General features: G+C 40.7%; 1 protein-coding gene across 3 annotated transcripts in view; it reads right to left on the reverse strand.

Moving 5' to 3' along the window:
• LOC139683049 (transportin-1-like) overlaps positions 1–27645 on the reverse strand; it is a 96517-nt gene that overhangs the window by 11225 nt on the left and 57647 nt on the right. For all 3 annotated transcript variants that reach the window (XM_071577792.1, XM_071577794.1, XM_071577793.1), the window contains 12 exons: positions 25730–25882; positions 24367–24592; positions 22385–22556; positions 20837–20923; positions 19957–20064; positions 19609–19767; positions 19426–19513; positions 18409–18507; positions 18107–18202; positions 10950–11025; positions 9486–9585; positions 7664–7738 (listed from right to left, as the gene is read on the reverse strand). In XM_071577792.1, the coding sequence (XP_071433893.1) occupies positions 7664–7738; positions 9486–9585; positions 10950–11025; positions 18107–18202; positions 18409–18507; positions 19426–19513; positions 19609–19767; positions 19957–20064; positions 20837–20923; positions 22385–22556; positions 24367–24592; positions 25730–25882 (1439 nt within the window). The remainder of the gene's footprint in view (positions 1–7663; positions 7739–9485; positions 9586–10949; positions 11026–18106; positions 18203–18408; positions 18508–19425; positions 19514–19608; positions 19768–19956; positions 20065–20836; positions 20924–22384; positions 22557–24366; positions 24593–25729; positions 25883–27645) is intronic.

The following is a 27645-nucleotide window of genomic DNA, read 5'->3' on the forward strand; positions in this document are numbered from 1 at the left end:
ACATAACTTGGTGGCTGGTGTCACCACCAAAATTTTGGTTTCTTTGATACTGGGATGGCCTATATGGCACCAGGCTTGATGGATTCAAACAGGATTCACCTCTCTCAAAGGGGGAAGAGGGTCTTTGGTCAAGGGCTAGCAGGGCTTATTGATAGGGCTTTAAACTAGATGTAATGGGGGAGGGGAATATCATCAGCTTTAGTGGTGATAAGGTATGGGATGACACGCCATCCCACTCATACCAGTCAAGTGCCAGAGCCAGCAAGAGATGGCCAAAGCCTGGAGGGAGATTGAAGGTCAGCAGGAGAGAACCTGAAGGGCAGCACCAAGGAATTCCAGCCACCCCAGACCAAAAGTCAGCTTCATTGGGGGCCCAACTTAAATGCCTCTATGCAAATGCATACATCATGAGGAAAAAACAGGAGGAACTAGAAACCTGTGCATGTCATGATCTTATTGGCATCACAGAGTTGTGGTGCGATGATTCCTAAGACTGGAGTGCTGGAATGGAATGATACAGGCTCTTTAGGAAGGACAGGCAGGGGAGATGAGGAGGGGATGTTGTCCTCTATGTCAATGACCAGCTGGAGTGCATGGAACTCCACCTGGGATGCACGGAGCTCCACCTGGGGATGGGTGAGGAGCTGACTGAGAGCTTGTGGGTCAGGATTAAAGGAAGGGCAGGAACAGGTGGCATTATAGTCTGCTACAGGCCACTCAACCAGGAAGACAGAGCAGATGAGGCCCTCTATAGACAGATAGGAGCAGCCTCACATTCCCAAGCCCTGATCCTCATGAGTGACTTCAACCACCCCACCATGTGTTGGAGGGACAACACAGCAGGGCACAGGCAATCCAGGAGATTCCTGGAATGTGTTGATAACAACTTCCTTCTCCAAGTGATAGAGGAGCCCATGAGGAGAGGTGCTATGCTGGATCTTGTTCTCACCAATGTTATGTGTTTGTCTAGGTGTAGGCCTAAATTTAGGCTTTAGATTTCAGAGAAGGCCTGAGACTATCAGCTGACTTGAGCTGGGCTGAGCTAGCTGACAGCTGACTACTACTAGCCAATGGTATTCCATACCATATTCCGACATCATCTCAAAGTGTAGGAGCTGGTGTGGGAGTGGCTTAGTCAGTTCCTTCAAGCTGTGGTGCCAGGAGGATGCACTGTGCCATCCCAGGAGGGACAGGAGGCCCAGGCCCAGCACTGGTTTACTACCATGTTATCTTAGGGAAGTAAAATGTTTGTTCTTAGTCTTTCTCTCTGCTTGAGTCTGTCCCTCTGGGGATTGAGTTCTCTGGAGTGATTGGCAGTTAGAATAGTGGGATTTGTGTTTGATGGGAAGTGGGGAGTTATTTCTTGTTATTTCTAACTTGTGTGTGTGTTATATTGTAGTTTTCTTTTAATTTTCTCTTTTCTGTATAAATATATATAGTTAGTTTAAGTTTAAACCTATTTTGAAGTTATTTCCCTTTCCTCCATTTTCTCGGCAGGGGGAAGGGAGGGAGGCTGACAGTCTGTATTGGGCAGTTGGCATTTTGCCAGCTCAACCCAAGACAACCAACAAGGAGGGGCTGATGGGGAACACGAAGCTCCAGAGCAGCCTGGGTTCCAGTGACCATGAAGCTCTAAAGTTTGAGATCCTTGGGGCAGTGAGGAGGGCGCAAAACAAGCTCACTACCCTGGACTTCAGGAGATCTGACTTTGGTCTCTTCAGGGATCTCCTTGGTAGAGTGCCATGGGACAGAGCCCTGGAGGGAAGAGGGGCCCAAGAGAGATGGATGATATTCAAGGATTGTCTCCTCTTGGCTTAAGAGCAATGCATCCCTATAAAGAGGAAATCAGGGAAGAACATCTATGTGGATGAACAAGGAGCTCCTGGACAAACTTAAAGACAAACAGGTAGATTACAGAGGGTGGAAGCAGGGAAAGGTAGCCTGTGAGGAATACAGAGATTGTCCAAACAGCTAGGGATCAGATTAGGATAGCTAAAGCCCTGATAGAATTAAACCTGGCCAAGGACATCAAGGGTAACAAAACAAGCTTCTTTAAGTGCATCAGAGATAAAAGAAAAAATGTGGAAAATATGGGTCCTCTCAGAAAGTATACAGGAGACCTGGTTACCTAGGACATGGAGAAGGCTTAGGCACTCAATGATTTTTTTGCCTCAATCTTCACCAGGCATACTGCCCAAGTTGCAGAAGGTGAAAGCAGAAATTGAGACCAGGTTCGAAACCATTTAGGGAACCTGAAGGTGCACAAAGCAATGGGGCCTGATGAGATGCATCCATGGGTTCTGAGGGAATTGGCAGAGGAAGTGGCTAAGCCATTATCCGTCCTATTTGAGAAGTCATGGCAGTCCAGTGAAGTTTCCACTGACTGGAAAAGGGGAAACATAAACCCCATTTCTAAAAAGGGGAATAAGGAAGACCCAGGGAACTACAGGCCGGTCAGTCTCACCTTGGTGCCAGGCAGGATCATGGAGCAGATCTTTCTGGAAACTATGCTAAATCACATGGAAAATAAGGAGGTGATTGGGGAAAGCCACCATGGCTTCACTAAAGGCAAATCATGCCTCACAAATTTGGTGGCCTTATATGATGAGGCTACAGCAGTGGTGGATGAGATTAGATATTAGGAAGAAATTCTTTATTGTGAGGGTTGTGAGACACTGGCACAGGTTGCCCAGATAAGTTGTGGATGCTTCATCCCTGGAAGTGTTTAAGGCCAGGTTGGACAGGGCTTTGAGCAACCTGGTCTAGTGGAAGATGTCCCTGTCCAAGGCAGTGGGGTTGGAACTAGATGATCTTTAAAGTCCCTTCCAACCTGTTATGGGTTTAGCTAGGTGTAAGCCTAAATTTAGGCTTTAGATTTCAGAGTAGGCCTGAGACTATCAGGTCACTTGAGCTGGTCTGGGCTAGCTGACATATGACTACTGCTGGCCAATGATATTCCATACCATATTCTGACATCATCTCAAAATATAAAAGCCTGTGTAGGAAGTGCTCTCTCAGTTGGCATCATGGTTACAGTCCTAAGAGGACGTGCTGCTGCTATGGTATTGTGCTGGGCCTTGGCTGCTGCCCACTGCTACTTCACATTTTGTTTTAGTTCAGGGAAGTAGAAACATTTTATTGTTATTCTTTCTGTTCTTTGCTGAGTGTCGTTTGGGGTGCTTTATGAATCTAGAGTAATCAAATCTGGTTTTGGTGGGAGGTAGAAAATTGTTATATCTAACTTTTGTGTGTGTTATACTGTAGTTTTCTTTTAATTTTCTCTTTTCTGTATAAATATATATAATTAGTTTAAACCTAGTTTGAGTTTCCAGCTTTTTCCTTTCTCCCTTTTCTCAGCGGGAGGGGAAGGAGGCTTTGACTCTGTATTGGGCAGTTGGCATTTTGTCAGCTCAACCCAAGACACAACCCAAAACCATTCTATGATTCTATAAGTGCAAGGTCCTGCACCTGAGTCAGGGCAATTCCAAGCACAAGTACAGGCTGGGCAGAGAATGGATTCAGAGCAGCACTGGGGAGGACTTTGGGATGTTTGTGGCCGAAAAGCTTGACATAAACCAGCAATGTGCAGTTGCAGCCCAGAAAGCCAACTGCATCCAAAGAGGCATGGCCGGCAGGTCAAGGGAGGGGATTCTCCCCCTCTACTCCGCTCTACTGAGACCCCACCTGAGTATTGTCCAACTCTGGGGCCCACAACAGAAGAAAGACATTGACCTGTTGGAACAAGTCCAGAGGAGGCCAGTAAGTTGATCACAGGGCTGGAGCACCTCTGCTACGGAGACAGGCTAGGAGAGTTGGGGCTGTTCAGCCTGGAGAAATGAAGGGTTTGAGGAGACCTTATAGAACCTTCCAGTACCTAAAGGGGGCTTATAAGAGAGCTGGAGAGGGACTTTTCACAAGGGCATGGAATGATAGGACAAGGGGGAATGGTTTCAAACTGAAAGAGGGCAGGTTTAGATTAGATGCTGTGAGGGTGGTGAGACAGTGGAATAAGTTGTCCAGAGAGGTTGAGGACTACCCATCCCTGGAGGTGTTCAAGGCCAGGTTGGATGGGGCATTGAGCAACCTGGTCTAGTGGATGGTGTGCCTGCCCATGGCAGGGGGGTTGGAACTACATGATCTTTAAGGTCCCTTCCAACCCAAACCATTCTGTGATTCTATGATTCTAATGTCTTTCTTAAAGGAAAAAAACCAAAACCATTTCAGTTAAGGGTGACATATACAATATAGCTACCTACACAGACTAGCATAAAATATATAAATATATATTCTATATAAATATACATATGTGTGTGTATGTAGTTTTAATGACTATGGTGACAACATAGAGTTAGGCTAAACATTTTGTCAATTCACACAGCTTATGTTAAGATTACTGTGTTCACTTTTTTTTTTAAACATGTAATATGTTCTGGGAGGAAAGCTGAGCCAGAACCACTGCCAGCATCTGACAGAATGAATGCCTTTAAATTTCTTGCAAAAACAAAAGCATCCTGTGAGAGCTGTGTTTTTTCCATGGAACCTGTAGACAACTATTTTTGAAAGAACAGAGATCCACAGCATAAGATGGTGTTGTAGTTTGGAATTATTATGTAAATTCTCTCCCCTGTCACTAACTGCCCATGCCAGCAGTTAACAAAAAGAAGTAGTTAACTGCTGATCGCTTGGGTGGGGGGTGGGTTGTCTCTTTTGTTTTTGGGGACATTTTTTCCATTCTTAGCTCGACGGAACTCAGGAGCGGTGTGTGTGCTGCCGAGGACGGAAGTTGTTCTTTTTTTCTCCTGCTCCTGCTGCTGGCTACTGTTGGGGTTTCTTGCTGAGCCGCTGCTTTTTCTCCTCGCCACGGCGAGCCGCTGCTTTTTCTCCTCGCCACGGCTGTTTCTCCTGGTTCCTGCATCTGGGGTCCCGGCCTCTGCTCCAGTCTCACCACCGCCTGCAGCATCACGGCCTGCCTGCCCCGGCTAGGGCAGTGACCCGGGAGAGAGAAGTTTGCAGCTGCTTTCCAGGACACGCGGCAGTTCCCCACTTTCAGCTTCCTTTCTTCATTTGGGACAAGAGACACAGAGTTCATCTGGGAACTCACCCTGCTGCCAGCCGGGCTGTGACACTGATACTGCCATAAGTATAACTCTTCTCCCAAAGGAAACTTGTTGTTGTGGGGGTTGTTGTTTTGTTTGTTTTTTCTCTGTGGTGTTGGGGAAGTGGTTTGCTCTGGTCTGTTTATAGTTATACCTATACCCATATATATATATGTATTTATAGCAGTTAGGGACAGTTATCCTTCTTGTATTAAAATTCCTTTTCTTAAATTTGATAAAGAGTGGCGTGATTATTGTGGAGAAGGCCCCCTCCCCCGCTTGTGGGTAAACATTTTGGGTTTTCCCCTCAAACCAAGACAGATGGGAAGAGGGTAAAAAAACCTCAATAATCTATAGGTTTCAGTCTGGACCCTCCAATGTAATAAATTAACTGAAGGCTACAAAAATTTAATGACACTGTCAAAAAGGTCTTCGTATTTTAGCTTGAAAACAGCAGGTTAAAAGGCAAACATACAAAAGAACAAAAGCAGATGAAATGGCTCCTCCTAATAGAACATAATGTAGAGTCTCTAAAGTTATGGGTTGTTTTTCTTTTTTAAACTTAAGGGTACTTAATTGTGGAACAGTCTGTCATGAAAACATCCTCACAAAAAAGGCAATGTCAAAGTTAAAGCTCCTGGTACTGAGTTCACCCTCAACACAATTTTCTCAAGCAGAACTGTTCTTAAACAGCATGAAGCAATAACATTACAGTGCGACAAGTTAATTTATTGCTTTTCTCCCTGAAAGGGACCTTCTACAGGCAGATTCACCTCTCTTTCCTAACACAGAGTCTGATTAGCCATCTGCCAAGAAACTATGAAAAATCTAAGAATGTTCAGGTACAACAAAAGGAACACTTTAAAAAAATTACCTTACAGGACAGTTTTAGCAAGTGAGCTTCAGCTACAGTCTTCGGATATGTTGCTTTTATAAAACATGATACAGCTCTTAGGGTATGTATCAGATCTCAACACTGGCAGCTCATGTACCTGTGCTCTTGGAAGGGGTATTTTCTCTAGTGCTCCAAAACCAACAAACAAACCAACTAACCAACCCAAAACCCAAACACTGGACAATCCACTAGCAAGAAAAAGGCCTCGGGGGACTACAATTTTTTTTCCCATTAATAATTATTGTTGGAAAATATGTAACTGGGCTACAGTAATCATGCATTCAACTAGCATTAAAAAAATCACTCCAATGAAGAAGTGATCTAAAAAATTTGTATGCCATCATTTGAAGAAAGCTTTGTCTGTCCTTGCATGGCAAAAACCACAAAAAATACACTTTAAAAAGCAAGGATGTCCTTATGCCAAGTGACCAAGAAACACTGTGTCTAGTTTGAATGCATTAGATTCCACGTGGATATCCTGGAAAGAATCTGAAAAAGAGGAGCATAGCTTATTGAAGCAAGTATTGAATGCTGAAGGACCAGGACAGAAACATGTACTGAAACTGCTTTGGACAGCATTCTGGAATTTATTTTAAGCTTGTATTTTTTGTTTCCTTCTGCTGCTGTAGAATACTCACAGCCATGCATTTCCTGACCCTGATGTTCCTTCAAAGCCTCTCAGATAAATGGTCTTCTAACTAGGACAGCAAGATTTTTGTCTTTGTTCCTCAAGATGGGATTCAAATGTTCTAGTCTGTTCTGATGTGCACACTTGGCATTACTTGAAGAGGAAGTGCCAATGATCAAAGTATGTACTTAGAAATATGCTCCATTTTAGCTTTAAGAGAACCATTAACTTTTGAGATACATCCTTCCTAAAACCGGAGATTTCCCTTTACAACATATGAGGAGAGCCACACTACTGAACAGTAACAGCTGTAACTGAAATAAGTTTATTTTGTTCTGGTTTTTAACTGAAGACACTAGTGCCAAAGCACAATATATTACTTTCTGGGGGTGTGTGTTTTGGGTTTTTTTTATTTTACACAAGACAAAGAGTCCTTTTGCTTAAATTATATTGACACTTTGTCTAGGTATGTGTTCTTGGCTGTCACTGTTCATTAGTTTCTTGAAGATTTGTTTATCCAAGAGGAATTCTGACGAGGGTTAAGCAGTCCTAAAAACTTATTTTCAGCTGAAGCAAGATAAACAAATCAGGATACTACTGGAAAATTTTTCAGTTTTCTAAATATTTCTAAAAAAAATATGCATATCGGGGGGCAGGTCTTAAACCACACAGATCTCATTTTCTACAAAAGAAAAAAAATCTATGTAGTATAAAAACCTCTGTTCTTCCAAATGCAGTCAAAATGTAGTAGGCTGGACATTATGAAAAGCATTTTGAGGATGATTATCCTTTCAAATAAGATCTCAAGTGAGCTTTTCAACGCTTTTAAAAAGAAATTTGGGATAACCCGAAAACATGTAAGAAAGTATTGGTATAAAAACCGGAAGATTTTTATGATGTCTTGTTTGAAAGTTTATGACTTTTCAAGAAAGCTTTCATGATCACAAATACAATAAGTGCTAATAATGGAAACAGAAAACAAGAAAGAAACAAAGGATCCAAAATGACCACAGTTCAGATATACTGTCATACTAGAAACATTACCTTACAGAACATGTCTCGGAGATCATCTTTTGGGTTAATCCACGATGCAACAGCATCACAAAAAAAAATAAAGTCCTATAAGATTAAACAATCACATAGGTTAGAAACATATAGGTCTGAAAACAATGCTTTATGTTTGTTCTATGAACTATGCAGGGTATTTTATCTTAATTCACAACTGCTTCTAAAACCAGGCCTTTATTTTACAGTTAATTCAGACTGTTTTTGTATGCTTAAGTGTATGGAAACAGAAATAGCTGAGTGTAGGAATACCTTTGTTTAATTAGATTTTTCATTAAATTGAACCACAGTTAAAAAAATTAAAAAACAACAAACACCTCCTCCCCTCCCACACCAGTTTTTTAACTAATTCTTTCCAAGTTTGAGAAACAATCGTATGTACGTATGGCCAAACTTTGCGAACGAAGATTTGGGAAGGGCTCTCCCCACGTGGGTGTGCCCTTCCAGCCTGCGCAGTAGATTTTTTTTTTTTTTAAAAGAGGCACAGCGGGCGCAGAACTGGCCCCACCGTTTAAGTCCTGAGGTCCATCTGCCACGGCCGAGCGAGCTTGGACAGTGACAGTGAAGTCCTCGGGACTGTCTACAGCACCTGGTACTAACCAGGGCTGACCCTGCTGAGCATCCGAGATCTGACGGGATCGGATGGCAGGGAGGCATTTAACTGCCAGGGGATGGTCCCCACTGAGACTCAAACTCAGGTCCTTGGGATTCAGAGTCCAGAGTGCTCTCCTTTACACCACGGGACTGTCCTGTGAGAACCAATCACCTTAATAACAATTGACAAACTCAGGACCATACTTGCAACTTACTTTCATGTACTTTCAGCTGGGAAAAAAAAGCTGTTGTATTTCTTTAAGCAGAGCCAGAAGTTGTTTCTGGGATACACAGAATGCTTATCATACAGGTTCAAAACTAAAGCCACCCCAAAATCGTTACATTTAGTTCATCTGCTATTGGATAGGAACTGAGGGTCACAGCTACATAGGAGGAGAGCTGGGATAATGAAGAGAAACCTTAATTACTCCCTCCCTTTAAGCTGTGTGAAAGAACAGACAGCAGAAGAAGAAAATGCTAAGTACAAAATAAGAGATAAGTGAAATTAACTGAAAAATTCAAAACAAGATAAGAGGTTCAATTCTTGTGTTTCAGGGAGAAGAATTCCAGGCAGAGGAGAGGGAAATTCACCTTCATTATCCTCTTAGAAAATATTACCTTTGTATAGCTTTACTTTTGAGCTGCAGAGACTAAAGAGCAAATCATATTCTATTCTTAAGATGCACCATTTATTTTTAAGAGATGCATCTTCCTTATCATATTGACTATTTAAGCAATATATCCAAAGTTGAAAGAAAGTCTTCCCTACCCAAGATTTAGGAATGAAGGGGTGGTTATTGTTTTTGTTCTGTTTTTTTTTTAAAGCCTAGACTGTATCTGAAAAATAGGGTTTAGGATGTCAACTTTTACCTTGTATTTTTATACAAATCCTCAACATAAAAAAGACTGATAGAAGTATCAAAATACAGTTAATCAAAGTTAATTATTTACATATTCCTTGTAAGTATAAGACAAAAAATGAATTTAACAATACTGTCTTTTCCATAAGTGATAATTACTGAAGCAGAAATCCTGAAGTATCATGATATGTATAATTTTAAATATAAACATTTTGGTCTCGATGTCTAAAAAGCACTTACAGTACATAGTACAGGCAATCAATATTGAGCTAAATTTTTTCATACTCCATTACTAAATTTCACATGAGTAAAGAAAAAAGAAGTTAAGATCTATTTATGTATCTTACTTGGACTACTCCACTGGGGTTGACTGAGATCATGGTACATATCCCACGGAACGCTGAATCCTTTTCCTCATTGTCTCTTATGTTTCGCAGAGAGGTGCACCTAGTAAGTTGGAGAGCAAAATTTAGCTAACTCTATTACTTTTTCATTTAATCAAGTCAGGACTAGATTACAGTATTTGATGGAATAAGTCACACTGATAAGATTATTTGAAACACTATTTTGAACACTTAGAAAGATACTTGTTGGACAGTCTTTACTAGTATATTCCCATGAGGTATCATCTACAGAATCTTGCTTTCCTGTTGCAATATATACAGTTAGAAAGTGTGACCTATATTCTATTAAATACAAAAGAAACATGTATATAAAATATTTATAGAAACTATCATTATTAGAAGCAGAACATTACATCAGATACCACTTAAATAACACTTATTTAACCTTTACAGCAGCAAGCAAACTATGTCTAGAAACATATTCCTTATAGCAATTCAAGCCTCAGACTGAATTTTAAGTAAAGTAATGCCCAGTTTAAATTTTACAGTATTTGCATGCATTGTATTCTCATTCTCGTGGATTTTAAAATGTTCTTTCATAATCAAGCTTTAGCACGCAAGCATGTGACAATCTTATCCCATGCATAAATTAGTCATTAGCCACAACATAAAGAATACATGACAGTGCTACTAAAAACTCACAAACCTGATAGGACAAGATTAGTCACATGGTTGGCAATAATTAAGGATTGAGATTTTGTAACCAACTGAAAATATATTTAAAAGTGAGATAAAGGGAAGGGAAGGGAAGGGAAGGGAAGGGAAGGGAAGGGAAGGGAAGGGAAGGGAAGGGAAGGGAAGGGAAGGGAAGGGAAGGGAAGAGAAGGGAAGGGAAGGGAAGGGAAGGGAAGGGAAGGGGAGTGAAGGGGAGGGGAGGGGAGGGGAGGGGAGGGGAGGGGAGGGAGGGAAGGGGAGGGGAGGGAGGGAGGGGAGGGAAGGGAAGGGAAGGGGAGGGAAGGGAAGTGAAGGGGAGGGGAGGGGAAGGGGAGGGGAGGGGAGGGGGAGGAGAGGTGAGGAGAGGAGAGGAGAGGAGAGGAGAGGAGAGGAGAGGAGAGGAGAGGAGAGGAGAGGAGAGGAGAGGAGAGGAGAGGAGAGGAGAGGAGAGGAGAGGAGAGGAGAGGAGAGGAGAGGAGAGGAGAGAGAGAGAAGAGAAGAGAAGAGAAGAGAAGAGAAGAGAAGAGAAGAGAAGAGAAGAGAAGAGAAGAGAAGAGAAGAGAAGAGAAGAGAAGAAGAAGAAAGAAAGAAAGAAAGAAAGAAAGAAAGAAAGAAAGAAAGAAAGAAAGAAAGAAAGAAAGAAAGAAAGAAAGAAAGAAAGAAAGAAAGAAAGAAAGAAAGAAAGAAAGAAAGAAAGAAAGAAAGAAAGAAAGAGAAGAAAAATGAATTAAAAAAAATTTGAATAATACACACCAGGGTCTTATAAACTGCTGTAGCATGGGGGCCACCTCTTGAGGACAAACGTAACCAAGACGACCAATTGTTATTGCTAAGGTAATGCAATCACGGTTATACACCACCAAACGCCAACCAAGACATGAGCAAATGAGGGGGGAGGAGAAAAAAAATAAAGAAAAAACAACAAATAACTCAGAAACAGAAGCCAACAGAATCTGTATATGATAGTAAACATAAGATTTCACCAGTGCTGTTTATTATCACCCCTTGAATAAGAGGCAGCAACATGTATGGTATACTCTCCAGGAAAAAAGAAAAATTAAAGAAGCAAATGAGAGAACACCAAAAAACACAATTTAAAATCCAAAGGCCTTCTGATGTAAGCAGTCATTCTGCCCTCTTCCGAATCATCTCTTACAGCAAAGTTACCTACCATACACTTCAAAATTTTTAATAAAAAGTACTATTATGGATACTATTGACAGACATTTTCAGTTTTAGTATCAAGCAGTGCTAAATTTTTTTTTTTCTCCTGCCAAGCTTTCTTTGCTGCTCCTTCAGCTATCAGCAGGCGACTCAGAGGGGAGTTGGAGGTGTGGCTTGCTCGTTAGCAGGAGAGTGAGAAGGCTTTAAAAACATCTCTAGGGAGCGCAAGCGACCTGGAGCACAGCGAACAGGAGCGGGCAAACAGGGGTGTGGCACGTCAGTGAGGGCATGGCACGTCAGTTTGCACGGCAGTTCGCACAGGCAGGGCATAAGCCTAGGTATTTCTGCGGCCTTTTTTTTTTTTCTCTTTTTTCTTTTCCCTTTTTTCTTTCTGTTTGTTTGTTTCTCTTTTCTACCTTTCCCCACAGCTCAAGGCAGTCATGCCTCCCAAAAAAATGAAAGCTGTTGCTCCTGTTACCAGTAGAGGGGTGTCAATACAGAGAGAACCCTCTAAAAAGGATGGACCCACTCAGGCCTCTGGCTGCATAGACTGTGAGCAGGTGAACGATTTGCTGTGTCTGGTGGCAGAACTAAAGGAAGAGGTGGATAGGCTCAGAAACATAAGGGAGAGTGAAAGGGAAATTGACTGGTGGAGTCACACCCTTTTGACTCCTAAGGAAGCCCAGCAGGAGGTGGTGAAGCCCAGCCCCTCCTGCCATCAGGCAGACAGAACGGACCATATGGATGGGGACGAATGGAAACAGGTGCCTGGTCGTAGAGGCAAAAACACCCCTTCTCGACCCCTTTCACCTGCCAGGGTGCCCTTAAAAAACAGGTATATGGCCCTGGACTCGGACAGTCTGTCAGATGACAGTCAGGAGGAAGATCTATCTACAAGGTCTTCTGGTTACCCCCAGTCTACCAGACGGGTTACAACTACAGATACAAGGAAAAAGAGAAGGGTTGTTGTAATCGGTGACTCCCTTCTGAGGGAAACTGAGGGCCCTCTATGTCAGCCAGACCCATCCCACAGGGAGGTTTGCTGCCTTCCCAGGGCCAGGCTGAGGGATATTACCAAAAGACTTCCTAAGCTTATCCAACCCTCAGACTATTACCCGCTGTTGGTTGTCCAGGTTGGAAGTGATGACATTAATAAAAGGAGTACCAGGGTAATTAAAAAAGATTTCAAGGCACTGACCCGATCACTTCATGGGACAGGAGCACAGGTAGTAATTGCCTCAGTTCCTGTGCTAGCCGGGATGAATGAGGAAAGGTTTAGGAAAGCCCAGCTTACCAATAGGTGGCTTAGGGGATGGTGCTATCATCAAAATTTTGGGTTTTTTGATCATGGGGCAAACTCCATGTTGCCCAGTCTCATCAAACCAGATGGGCTTCATTTATCTAAGAAGGGCAAAAGCACTGTAGCCCATAAGTTGGCAGGGTTGTTAAGGAGGGCTTTAAACTAGGTTTGAAGGGGGAAGGGACGGCAACTGGGCTCTCCAGAGATAGGCCTAAGGGCATAGAGCCCGAGTTGAGAATGAAATCAATGGCCCAGCTGAAGTGCATGTACACCAATGCACGCAGTATGGGAAACAAACAAGAGGAGCTGGAAGCCATAGTGCAGCAGGAAAACTATGACATAGTTGCTGTCACAGAAACATGGAGGGATGACTCACATGACTGGAGTGCTGCTATGGGGGGCTACAAGCTCTTCAGAAAGGACAGGCAGGGAAGGAGAGGTGGAGGGGTAGCTTTATATGTTAGAGAGTCTCTTGACTCTGTAGAACTTGAGGTCAGCAGTGACAAGGTTGAGTGCCTGTGGGCCAGAATCAGGGGGAAGGCCAACAAGGCTGACACCCTTGTGGGTGTCTGTTACAGACCGCCCAACCAGGATGATGAAGGAGATGAATTATTCTACAAGCAGCAGGCGGATGTCTCAAAATCTCCAGCCCTTATTCTTGTGGGTGACTTTAACCTGCCAGATATCTGCTGGGAACTTCATACTGCAGAGAAGAGGCAGTCAAGGAGGTTCCTGGAGTGTATAGAGGACAATTTCCTTCATCAACTGGTAAATGAGCCTACCAGGGGTAAGGCCCCGCTAGACCTACTGTTTACAAACAGAGAGGGGCTGGTAGATGATGTAGTGGTTGGAGGACGCCTGGGGCATAGTGACCATGAAATAATAGAATTTTCAGTCCTCAGGGATGTAAGGAGAGCCACCATTAAAACCTCTACTCTGGACATCCAGAGAGCAGATTTTGGCCTATTCAAAAAACTGATTCAGAGCATACCCTGGGAAACAACCCTTAACAGCAAGGGGGTCCAGGAGGATTGGACATGTTTTAAGAAGGAAATTTTGAGTGCACAGCAACAGGCAATACCAGTGTGCTGAAAGGCCAGCCGGAGGGGAAGACGGCCGGCTTGGTTAAATAGGGAGATCCTAAAAGAAATCAGGGATAAAAAGAAAGTTTACAGACTATGGAAAAAAGGGCTGGCTACTTACAAAGAATTTACAGATAGAGCTGGGTCATGCAGGAAAAAAATTAGGGAAAGAAAAGTGGAATTTGAAGTAAATGTGGCTAATTCTCTTAGGGATAACAAAAAGTCCTTTTATAAATACATTAATAACAAAAGGAGGGGCAAGGAAAACCTCCATTCTCTGTTGGACTTGGAGGGAAATATAGTTAAGGAAGATGAGGAGAAGGCTGAGGTACTTAACACCTACTTTGCCTCAGTTTTCACCAGTAAGACAGGTGGCCCTCAAGACAAGTGGCCTCTGGAGCTGGTAGAAAGGGAGAGGGACCTGAATAGCCCTCCTGTATTCCAGGAGGATATAGTTACTGACTTACTAAGCCAGCTGGATGCTACCAATTCTATGGGACCAGATGGGATCCATCTCAGGGTGATGAGGGAGCTGGTAGAAGAGCTTGCCAAGCTGCTCTCCATCATCTTCCAACAGTCCTGGCTCTCTGGGGAGGTCCCATATGAGTGGAAGTTGGCGAATGTCACCGCAATCCACAAAAAGGGCTGCAAGGAGGACCCTGGCAACTACAGGCCTGTCAGCCTGACCTCCGTGCCTGGCAGGGTTATGGAGCAGTTCATCCTGAGTGCAATCACACAGCACCTTCAGGGTGGACAAGGGATTAGACCCAGCCAGCATGGGTTTAGGAGGGGCAGGTCCTGTCTGACCAACCTGATCTCCTTTTACGATCAGGTTACCCACCTGGTGGATGAGGGGAAGGCTGTGGATGTGGTCTATCTGGACTCCAGCAAGGCCTTTGACACTGTCTCCCATAATATACTCCTGGAAAAGCTGGTAGCCCGTGGCCTGGACAAGTGTACCCTCTGCTGGGTTAGGAGCTGACTGGAGGGTCGGGCCCAGAGAGTGCTGGTGAACAGAGCTACATCCAGCTGGCAGCCGGTCACTAGTGGTGTTCCCCAGGGGTCAGTGTTGGGTCCGGTCCTGTTTAACATCTTTATTGATGATTTAGATGAGGGGATTGAGTCCATCATCAGCAAATTTGCTGATGACACCAAGCCGGGAGGGAGTGTCCACCTGCTGGAAGGCAGGAGGGCTCTGCAGAAGGATCTGGATAGACTTGAGAGATGGGCTGATTCCAATGGGATGAAGCTCAATAAGGCCAAGTGCCAGGTCCTGCACTTTGGCCACAACAACCCCCTGCAGCGCTACAGGCTGGGCACAGAGTGACTGGAGAGCAGCCAGGCGGAAAGGGACCTTGGGGTACTAATTGACAGGAAGCTCAACATGAGCCAACAGTGTGCCCAGGTGGCCAAGAAGGCCAATGGGATCCTGGCCTGTATCAAAAATAGCATGGCCAGCAGGACCAGGGAAGTGATCCTTCCCCTGTACTCTGCGTTGGTGAGGCCACACCTTGAGTACTGTGTTCAGTTCTGGGCCCCTCAGTTCAGAAAGGATATTGAGGTGCTGGAGCGAGTCCAGAGAAGAGCAACAAGGCTGGTGAAGGGACTGGAGCACAAGTCCTGTGGGGAGAGGCTGAGGGAGCTGGAGTTGTTTAGCCTGGAGAAGAGGAGGCTCAGAGGTGACCTCAGCACTGTCTATAACTACCTGAAGGGAAGTTATAGCCAGGTGGGGGCTGGTCTCTTCTCCCAGGCACTCAGCAATAGGACAAGGGGGCATGGGCTCAAGCTCTGCCAGGGGAAATTTAAGTTGGATATCAGAAAAAAATTCTTTACAGAGAGAGTAATCAGGCATTGGAATGGGCTGCCCAGAGAGGTGGTGGATTCCCCATCCCTAGAGATTTTTAAACGCAGATTGGACGTGGCGCTGAGTGCCATGATCTAGTAAATGGACTAGAGTTGGACCAAGGGTTGGACTCGATGATTCCGGAGGTCTTTTCCAACCCATTCGATTCTATGATTCTATGATTTTTTCAATATTTTGAATTCAAGATTTTAATAGGTCTATTATCTATCAGTAAAAATATATTTATAAACAATTTTACATTGAATACATTGTGGTCTATCTAATAAACACTAAATAGATTAAACACTCTCAAAGAGCCCAAAATATTTGCTTCCTTCATAATCTTTTAGAGAAATTAAAGGGGTTGCTAGCTCACAGCAACTGAGTGGAGAAAATTAATTTTTTAATCCAAATATTTCTCCTGTTCAGAAAAACTCCCTCATAAGACTTGTATAAGAATCTGACTTCTGATACAAAAGCATAAGGACACATGAGAAGCAAAACTGCTTCTCTGAATGATTAGGTAGTGTGGTTCTTTGTTCTGAGGGCCAGACTGAAGAAAATATCATCACGCAAGTGTGTTTTAATGGTGTTTGCTCAACTCACAAAAGATTAATCTCTATAAAAAAGAGGTGGGAAATAATGTATCAGGATTATTTGAAGCAAAATACATAAATGATACTAAAATCCAGAAGATTTTTATGAAGCAGAGAAAGGAAACCTGTGTTCAAGGGACATACTATGCAAGACTAATTAACAAGCATTTGTGAACAGTTTCATGAAACATGCAATAAAGTAGATGATGCTTTCTCCATTAAAAGTTTAGTGCAGGATACACTAGCAATTTTAAATGTACCTATTCCATGAAAGCTGCAGCTCACTGGTAATGTACTCTGTGTGCAGTGTCAAATTTTCAGCAGATCTAACATAAAACTGCATTTAAAGTGATACTTTAAAATGAAAACTTTTAAGGTGTATCTCTAAATTCTCACAGCTAGAGTCTGTACAAGGAATAATAATTTCTGTCAAAGCTTAACTTTTTGGCATGTACTCATTATATTCTATGTAACTACTTTTACTTAAGCTGGTCTCATGTTTCTATAAGAGAAGTGTTTTCATAGCTCATTACATAACAACCTACAGCAGAAAACAGTAGTACCCTTGCATGTACCAATGCCATGCAGCACAGTATCCCACAATAAACTTAAAAGTACACCACACTCGACATTTATTTGTAGTTATGCATCTGCATTTAAAGTAACCATTAAGATACTAAAAAAAAGTCAGTGTTTGGATGCTTCAAAAAATTCTCTAGCAGTAATGGAAGCAAACTTTTAGGTACTGGATGTTTCTCAGCTACAGATATTACACATCCATCAGTGCAGATGAAAGGGGGTTGAAGCAGGGGGAAATAAAATTTATATTGCTATACTATTCCATAACAAGCAATTAGTGCAAAAATTATCTTTTCAAAAAGCAGCACCTATAATATGCCAGACAACTAGGCAATTTTTCCTTCAAGTTCACCTTCCATACTAAATGAGGGGATGGAGTGTAGAGAATACTGGAGGAAAAAATACATATGGAAAGAAATCCCAATTTATCTCATACTTAGCTCAAGTCCAAATGTAACTAGCACTGAATTTGCATCATTTTCAATTATGTCCAGTATAATGACTATAATTTTTTCTTATAAGACAGTTTTCAAACAGAAAAAAGTCAAAAGATTCTCATTTAGTAAAATAGTAAACCAGAAACGTGTTAAATTATTAATAAAGTTTTGCTGAATTGTAGAAGGTGCTCTTCATACCAGAACATGGCTTCTATAAATGCAAAAGAACAAGTCTCAGAAATTCCAGTTCAATAAGGCATTTGGGGACTGCTCCCAGTTTGGAAGGCAAAGCAGCTGGCCAGAACATAAGAAACGTACATGCCACTGTTAAGACTTCTTTTCAGAAATTTGTTATTAATTGATCAGGTAATAAAATTACACAGAATTTCAGTTATGTTGTGGTAAAACTGTCATCACAGATCTATATTTTTTATATTTTCTATATTACTAAAATTAATATTTTAAAAAGTGCATTACTGCAAATTCAAAGAGTTCATTATTTGTTATATATATACGAATTACATTTGTTTCAAACACTAGACATATACATACAGTACATGTGTAAGGACATGCATATATTAAAATCAGTGTAAAGCCACTAAATCTTTAGGTGTTACTGCATACATTTGTCATATTGTATAAATAAATAAAATTGGAAGAATACTTAAATAGATGATAAATAAATATAAAATGCTATAAAGGTGAGAAAGCAATAACTTTAATAATCTAGATACATGACAGATGTTTTTCTGCAAGACTGAGACTTGCAAGAGCTTCTGCAAAACAGTTGGGTTTGCTTATAAAAGCCAAATACATAGCAATAAAATGTTTTATTCGATTTTCTAAAATCATATTAGAAAAAACACCCCTCTAATTCCCTTCACCATAAATGGTTCAGTTTTTTGATACCTGTGTTCTCTAACAATGTCTTTGGTGTGTTGGGTCTGTTAATTATTTCTACAAGCTGGTGCAACACCATTGGAATATAAGGCTGCATCTCTATACCTGAAATAGCCAAAAAGAAACATTCAGAAGAAAATGACCGTTAATATACATAATCTATTTAGATCTAGTGCATTGAACTTACTGTCAAGGGCAAGAATGTAAAACTTAATTGAAATTTTTAACATGAAAGCATCACTAAAAATAATAAAAAACCCCAACCCAGACAAATCATTCTAAATATGCAAATATTCAAAAAAAAATCTTACCCATCTGGATGGAGATTTCTCCAATTGCCCAGGTGGCATTGTTACACACAGAAATGAATTCAGGGTTTAGGTTTGTTCCCAAAATGGGCATGAAGTCAGCTAGAAAGAACATTTTAAAATCTCATCACACAATACAACCATCTTGTTCCATTACTGTAAGATCACGAGGGGAAGGAAGTTTTTTTTTAAAATCATGTAAGCATATTTAAATTCTCATAAAGCATTACACTTGAATTAACAAGAGCTGTATTTTTGCTATATATGAGATTAACCTGGATGATACAACCTAAGCAGATCAATGCAAATCTTTTCAAACTAAGATTTAAAAATATTTCTAATAGATTTTACATTTATGTAACTCTAAAAACCTTTTTTATCCCCTTCCTGGGAGTGAGGGGGAAAAGCACACCTGGGATAGCTATGTATTTAGCTGTGCTAAAAAAAAAAAATCAACCTCCCCTCTCCCCAAAACAAACACCCCCTTCAACAACATAAACAAAAAGCACCAAACACAATACCAAGCCCCCCCCTCAAAACCCCAGCAGCCAACAATAATGAAGCCTAGAAAGAAAATCACAGCCTTGATTAAAATTTATTTGGCAGATGTTATAATCTATCTTTGTGACTAACATTTCACTAAAATTTAAATTCTAAGCCTATCCAAGCATTCATGGATTCTAGTAGAACAAAAAACTCTACAAATTCTAGAATTTACTAAAGAAAGCAACTGTTCTAATTGAAGTCTAAGTACTAAGTGTATTCCAGCAAAACAGGAATCATGTTACATTATAAAAATCAAGCAGTAAAACGAACTTTTGCACTGTCTACAAAAAGAACAACATGTCTTTAACAGAGTTCAAAGGACAAAAGACTACAGACCCTTGCTGATAAAAGAAAATGAAAACTTACAACACCATGACAAGGAAAGCCTCAAAAAAGGGAACTTAACAATGGCTAAACCAGCCTCTTATCAGTTTGTAAAACAAGTTAATTATTTAAGATGTAAAAGAAACATACCGATGCAAGGCTTAACATGCTGAAAACACGCCTTTGTCAGATCACCTAACAATGCAAAAGAACTCTGCCGTACCTCAGGCATTTTATCCTAAAGAGAGGAAGAAAAAAACCTGACAATTGTAGAAGTGTTTCTGATTCTCTTAGGAAAGAAAATTCTTGGATTAAACAGGTTACTCATCTCACCTGCATGCATTGGTACATTAGTGTCAGGATATTGCTGCAAGCCACAAGCTGTTCAATGTTGCCTCCAAGTCCTTCAGCTAAACCACTGAGTAAATCAAGAGCCACAATCATGAAATCTTTATCTGGAGCCTCGTATTGGTCTGGCTGCGCATTGTGCAACTGCAACAAATTATGCACTTTCTCAGGGGTATGCATAAAAGTAAAAATAAACAGTTTCAGAACTGCAGCTTCATTTAAATATTCAACAGTTAATACCACAAATCTCCCTGCAAACCCCTAACTTTACATAGTTAATACATTGGTTTAAGGAAATATTCTTAAGACACTGGAATAGCAATAGAAAAATACCATGGCTTGTGCAAGAGTCTTCTGCACCAGATTTACACAACGCTGGTACACAGGCTCACAGTACGGAAGAAAGCCAGATTGCAAGGCAGTAGCAACAGACGACAGGCACTGGAATAAAATAAAGAAAAAAAAGCAAGAGAGACACTAACTTTCCTCACCTCCCCCAAGTAGCTTTTACTTGTGTGAGGTAAATTAAAAGCCTTTTAAGTATATCCACAAGTAACTGATTAAGTAAAAACAACCTGGAAAGGTAGTACTGATTAGCTGAGCCAAGGCAACTGTCAGCTAACTGTTACTCTCTCCTATGTATGTCAATTGAGAAAATTTCTCAGAAGCAGAATCTTCTTCAAGGTGGCCAAGACAATTCATATGAAGACAATTACTATAATTCAGCTAGCACTTACACTAAACTTCAGTATCCTGACAATGTATAAGTACTAACATTACCCAAGAGTTATGAAACTAATTTTTCTAGAAGTGTTTTTCTGCTTCACACTTGGAAAATACAGAGAATAGACTACATCATCTGGTTCATACCTCCAGCGTGTCGGTAATTGTTTTAATGGAAGGACAAAGGGAGAGCAAGGAGAAAGAGAAGACAAGAAAAACAGGGATGGAACAATTTTTTAAAAAAACAAAGAATCCCACAGAAAACAATCAAGAATGGCAGGAAAAAAATAAATCTAAAAGATTTCTGCTTAACTTAATAACATTTCCTCAGTCACAAAATTTTCTCACTATTGTCATAATATTTTCTCCATAATGGGAAATACCTAACACTGACAGCTTTTATAGTCACACTTCCTAGTAGGAGCATCCTAAGTAAAAGGGGTAATGCCCAAAAGAAGTTGATAAAACATATTCAAATTTTTACATTTACCTCTAATAAAGGGAAGAGATCTTTATCTTCATCCTTCAACATGTTCCACTTCTGGATTAATGGAGGCATTAGCATCTGAATATATTCCTGTTGAAAATGAAAATGCATCAGCTACTGAAACACTCAATTGCATACTAGTTTATTTCAAAGCTAGAAAATTGATATATTCTACTTTTTCAGCAAAAGAAAATTGATATACTGTAATTCAATCATTGTTGCAATATGTAGAAATAGTTTAATATTAGAACTTAAAATTTATGTCTAAAGATTTTTTGCTGAAGCACATAAGTACCTTTGCAGAACAAATCTTTTCCTCCAGCTTTGGCTTTGGTTTAGCAACTTTTAACTGCCTGGGTTGATACAAATCTATAGGATTGACTCGGAGGCTACAGAAAATGTTTTAACTGGCGATGCAATCTGGCTGTGCATCTGCCACCTGCTTTTCTCAACCATTTCTCATTGCCCTGATGCCACAACCCTATCCCCCCAAGTTCCTGAAACCTCTTCCTCAATCAACTACCCATCCATAAAGAAAGTAATAAGTAATTTTCTATCCCTCCAGAAGGGCGTGTTTACCAATTCTGTATAAAATGTTACATCCTCCCTACCACTGCTGTCACAGTCAGAAGGACATTAAGCAAGGCATCCCTGTAGTACTGTTGCTCCCAGAAAGTATCCAAAGAGACAATTGGTGCTGCCAGCTAATGCTATGTCCAAAGATACAAAATTCTTAGTGACTGAAGAAAGTTCCACCACCACCAGGAGCTTCCATTTAGCTACCTCGTGGTGTTGTCAAAAGTCAAGTTGGCCAGGGCCAGAGAGAGATTGGAAAAGATGTCCTTTGATGCTATGGAGTCTTGAATGGCAAGTAAAATGCCATGGCAACAACCCAGATTGTATTATCCTAGTTTGTCTGTCATGTAAAGCACTACAGAGAAATAAAACAAATTTAAACAGCCATCATAAGATGCATGTGACATGTATGCATATCCTATTAATATGTACACTACAAAAACTCCACTACATCTGCCTGTGTTACCATTGCTTTGCACAAAGGATTCTGGTTTCAGATGTAAAATGCATATCTGTCCCACTCTTGGATAAAGCAATTTGTAATGATGATGTGCTTCAATGCACTGGAAAAACACTCAGAACAGCTTAGCTATACTGAAAGTGGTTACAAACAAACAAAAAAAGTCATTAGAAATTAGCACATACATTCCACCAAATTCTTTAAAGTCCCATTTCATATCTATATTGACATATATATATCTCCTTTGAGCTGAAAAATTATGAGAATGAGGGAAAAAACGTTGCAATAACAAGAAGCACATTTCCCAAGCCACCAAACAAAGAATTATTTATTCAAAATGGGGGATATTTGTGTAGTGGGAAAATTACATACAGTCTATGTATTTTAAATGTAAATATTTATTATTATTGAAGCCAGCATTTATGCTTTATAACATATAAAGCACACTACAAAACCCATCAAACCAGTTTTTCAATATATGATGAGTGTTTCTACAGAACATAAGGTATACTCACTGGTTTATTTAGATGATGTCCTACAGAATCTGCTAGAGTTCCTATAGCATCATAAAGAATGAGCAGGTTTTTATGCTGGTATTTACTAAATGCGAAGACCAAAGTGTCAAGTATATATGCAAGATAAGGAACGAGCTCTGTACAAGCCTCCTCTTCTAGAGTAGCAAAGGCACTGAATGACAAAAAACCCCACCCCAAATAGGAAAGTCAGTATCTTGGAAAAAACAAAACAAGACCACCCAAAAATGCCCCACACTACCCACTCCTGTTTAAACATAGAACTGTATTTAGTCTTTAAATTCATCCAAGGTGTATTTTCAAAATGGTATTACTGAGGCAAACTCAATCTATTTTGATTGAACACAAAGATTCAGCTCTTACACTGTGGTGAGCAAAATTTAAAAATATTCTGGTAAAAATCTTTTATGTATATATGCTACAGATCTAATCCTGCTTTATGAAGAAACTTTCTTGGCAGTCTGCTGTGTACACTCCTGCCCCACACAAACTGACATATAAAAGCTTTATTTGCTGAGCTCCCTGCACAAGAGGTGTACCCATTCCATTAATGGTGTGTCCATTTTTTTTAACATCAGCAGACAAGGGAGAGAAGGGAATCTTACCTCCAAGGATCTCCTTTCAAGAGAAAGGGAATATCCCTTGAAATATTTGTAACAATTGTAATAATTTGGTAATCCTGAGCTAAATATAAACATTGCTAATGCAATGATAGTATAGTTTTCCAGTATTGACCTTGTACATAGGCCTATAAAAGCCAGATTTCTGGTCAATGAAACCTCAAATACTGAAAATAAACAGGTGCCACACACAGATAATTTCTTTTAGTGCAATAGATTGTTTCGTTTGATTATTCATATATTCTAAAAACAAACTGGACAATAGAAAAATAAATTATCTGTTTTGATTTTACTCGGAGTTATTCGTGATGACTTCAAAAGAAGCTGAACCTACTCCAATTTAAAAGGAAAAAAATAAAATACATTAAGAGCTAGAAATGGAGTCATACATTCATCAATAAAGGAATTAAAATATTTTCCCATGAAAAAGCAGTGTCAAGGATGACACCAAGCTGGGAGGGAGTGTCGACCTGCTGGAAGGCAGGAGGGCTCTGCAGAGGGATCTGGATAGACTTGAGAGGTGGGCTGATTCCAATGGGATGAAGCTCAATAAGGCCAAGTGCCGGGTCCTGCACTTTTGGCCACAACAACCCCATGCAGAGCTACAGGCTGGGCACAGAGTGTCTGGAGAGCAGCCAGGCAGAAAGGGACCTTGGGGTACTAATTGACAGGAAGCTCAACATGAGCCAACAGTGTGCCCAGGTGGCCAAGAAGGCCAATGGGATCCTGGCCTGTATCAAAAATAGCGTGGCCAGCAGGACCAGGGAAGTGATCCTTCCCCTGTACTCTGCGTTGGTGAGGCCACACCTTGAGTACTGTGTTCAGTTCTGGGCCCCTCAGTTCAGAAAGGATATTGAGGTGCTGGAGCGAGTCCAGAGAAGAGCAACAAGGCTGGTGAAGGGACTGGAGCACAAGCCCTATGAGGAGAGGCTGAGGGAGCTGGAGTTGTTTAGCCTGGAGAAGAGGATGCTTAGAGGTGACCTCATCACTGTCAATAACTTCCTAAAGGGAAGTTCTAGCCAGGTGGGGGTTGGTCTCTTCTCCCAGGCACTCAGCAATAGGACAAGGGGGCACGGGCTTAAGCTCTGCCAGGGGAAATTTAAGTTGGATATCAGAAAAAAATTCTTTACAGAGAGAGTAATCAGGCATTGGAATGGGCTGCCCAGAGAGGTGGTGGATTCACCATCCCTGGAGGTTTTTAAACTGAGATTGGACGTGGCACTTAGTGCCATGATCTAGTAAATGGACTAGAGTTGGACCAAGGGTTGGACTCGATGATCTTGGAGGTCTTTTCCAACCCAATCGATTCTATGATTCTATGATTTTTTTTAAGCTTTGGCTCACCTGCAGGCAGCTTCTTGTACTCTCTTGTTGCTATCCAGAATGCGCTTTAGCAACTCAGTCATTAATGGCTTCAAGTATGTGTCTGGGGGTTGGCTAACTACCCAGTGTGCATAGCGACTAAGAGTCCAGCATGTAATGGAACGCACAAGAGCCTTTTTATTAGAGAGGCACTGAATAAGGTGAGGGATCAGCTCAGGAAGATATGGAATCATACCCTGCATGCAGCCTAGAAGAAAAAATATAGCTATTACAGTAGGAGAATTAGAAAACATAATAGAACTTTTTGTTATTTCCTAAAAGGGACATATTTCCATCCTCTACCATGTAGTAATGCATTTTACCAATATACAAAGCAAGTCTACCTAATTTATGCTAAGTCCTGAAAAGAAACCACACCATAAACAGTAATTAAAATCCCCAATGAAATTTACATTCATTCGAACTACATTTCTACTTCAGTGCTTCCCCAATCCCCATAAATTCTGCTTTATTAAATGAAGTATAGCAAAAACATCAAAATAAAATTAGTTTATAAAGCTTGGAAATCTTATGCTAGTCTACTCAGTGACCAAGACAACAAGTAGAGAATGGTTAGGCCTTGATAACAAATCATCATATAATTAAAAAAGATTCTTTAAGAAATTTAATTTTCTTCTTGTTTTCTCCTAATATCACACAAATACTGATCAACAGTAAAAGCTACACACTTCAAGTCAACAAGGGCAGTAATGCACTGAGATTTGCCAGAAGTACTAATTTTTACCTTGCTTGACTTGAAATCAAAACCAACAAAAATGCTTTCTAGCAACAAAGAAAATCTATGTTCACTAAGCACTGTAGGAAAAGATAGATGATCCAGACATGGACTCAAATATATTCCTTCAGTTTGCAAAATGGACAGAGATGATGAAAATGCAGGCAAAACACCAAGACTATAAGTAATTACAAAGAAATGGAAGTTATCACATTCAAATCAGAGAACCATCCACAAAAAGCGGCTCAGGGCACTGAAATCACAGGTCTGGCCTTCTCCATTTCTGAAAACACTGAATGAAATGTAAATATTCCTGTTGTATCAAATCAACTTCATGAGAGACCGATAAATATATGCTACAGAGTTAAGAAAGGGAGGAATAAAAGAAATTATCTAAGTTATTTCAGCCTTCAAAAAATGCAGATTTGAAAATGAATAATTAAACAAGTAACTGCAGTCATCAACCAGTAGATGTAGAGATTAATCACTAAAAACAAATCAGCTAAGGATGTATACTTGCGTACACAAGCAAATTCACCCAGAAGGGATCACAGAGCTGCTTTAGAACCAATCAAAAAATCAGCAACCTGATATGCACTGTTGCCTTACCTTCAGCAATTGCTCCAAGAACAAGGATACCAGATTCTTTAACTACCCATTCGGGATGGAAAAGCAATTCCTTCAAAAGGGGCAAGATGTGTGGCAGAAGTTCATCACGAAATACATTAGCTAGGACATCTAGAGCAGCAGCAGAACATTTCCCTGAAGGGAATTAACAGTGTTAATCTGCTTATTATACAAGCAGTTGTAGTTAGACAGTATGATCCTCATTTTAACTTTGAGCTGACAGGGCATCAGGAGGAAAGATACTTTAATTTCATTAAAATACACATGGATCCATTGTGCTATGGTACAAAGCCGCAGCTCTTAGAAAGCCAGTTTTGCAGAATTTTTATAGCTAATAAGAGGACTTATACACTAGGGATATTAAAATACTCACTGACAGGAACCACACCATGCAAAAAACCTAAACTGGATTAAACTACTAGTGGGCCCAAACAAGACACCAATAATTTTTCAGCTGGTAGATAGCAACTACTAGAATAGATAACAAATAGAAAATTTTTTCTACTCTGCTTCTGGATGATGTCCAATAGACTTGAATAAAACCAAACATGAGCCCTCAAGTCAGAGCAGATCTTCACTGAAAAACAATAATAAACAACATAGGCTCGCCAAGACCAGCACCTTAGAAAAAGGTTCTTCACCCAGAGGATGGTTGGGTACAGGAACAGGCTCCCCAGAGAAGTGGTCACAGCACCAAGGCTGCCAGAGTTCAAGAAGCATTTGGATGATACTCTGAGGTGTTGGGGAACATACAAGTTTTCAAGCAGAAGAGCCAAAAGCAGCTTCCCAGACAGAGGCCTCAAAGATAACAATGGAATCTGCAAGACGACCTTGGGTTCATAGCAAAGTGAGAGAAGAAACCTGCTAACTTCCGTGGAAAGATATATGTGAAAATCCCTACTAATAAAGTTAAAAATAAGATAGAAAAGAACTGTTTAGATCCATCATTTTTGTGAAACATATCTTAGTTCATATTTAGCTATATCAGTGTGTTCTTAGATAGTTTGAATAGTGTGTATAAGTTTAAAAAATGTGTGCAACAGTGTGTTAAATTAGTTCTGTGTGTAACCTTTCTCGTACTCTGTAATATCCTTGTGCAAGGAGAGATTTAAGTGCCTTTATGTAAACATTGCATGCTTTTCTCTGCCATTCCTCAATTCCATTATACCCCACCGATGATGAGGACTGAAAAATAAAACCTCTATTTTAATTTGATGCAGTCAAGTCGTCTTAATTAACAACTAGAGGTAGCGAGCCTCAAAAAAGGCCATTCAGAACTGTGTCTGTGTGAAGTTGGACATTGTGACAAACGGCTTGCTCGAACAAGGACATGGTTCGGATATCTAATATTTAGAGATGGACTGAGGAAAACTCGGACTGAAGGTGACAGTAACAGGTCTGTTACCCCAGCGACGTAGCATGATTTGAACTTGGAGAATTTGGTGCCGTGTCCCTATCTGCTAGACAGACAGGTGAGCAAATCGTGGACGTGGAATTAACAAAGCTTGAAAACTTGTATGTTCCCCAACACTCAGGCGTGTGGTGGGATGGTCCTGTGCAGGGTTAAGAGCTGGACTTGATGATCCTTGTGGGTCCCTTCCAACAGCATGTTCTGTGATTCTGTTTCAGCTTTCTACTAGAAGAAAAAAAGGTGGGCTCCCATATTTAGTTACCAGGTCTCATTAGTAACCAATGCTGCTGTCAGGCTGTGCTGATGTTTCTTCTTTGCTCAAATTGGAAGTCAAATATAGAACACTGGATAATAAATAGGGCACACAATTCTGAAATTCAGATAATCCGAATTCTCTTGAGTCCATATGACATACATCAAAACAGATTTCTTAACTGTTCTGTTCTCTCTCTTTCCTAGCCAGCTTTAGTTTCCTCATCTTCTTAAA

The sequence above is a fragment of the Pithys albifrons genome, chromosome 26 (assembly GCF_047495875.1).
Source record: "Pithys albifrons albifrons isolate INPA30051 chromosome 26, PitAlb_v1, whole genome shotgun sequence".
Classification (NCBI taxonomy): domain Eukaryota; kingdom Metazoa; phylum Chordata; class Aves; order Passeriformes; family Thamnophilidae; genus Pithys; species Pithys albifrons.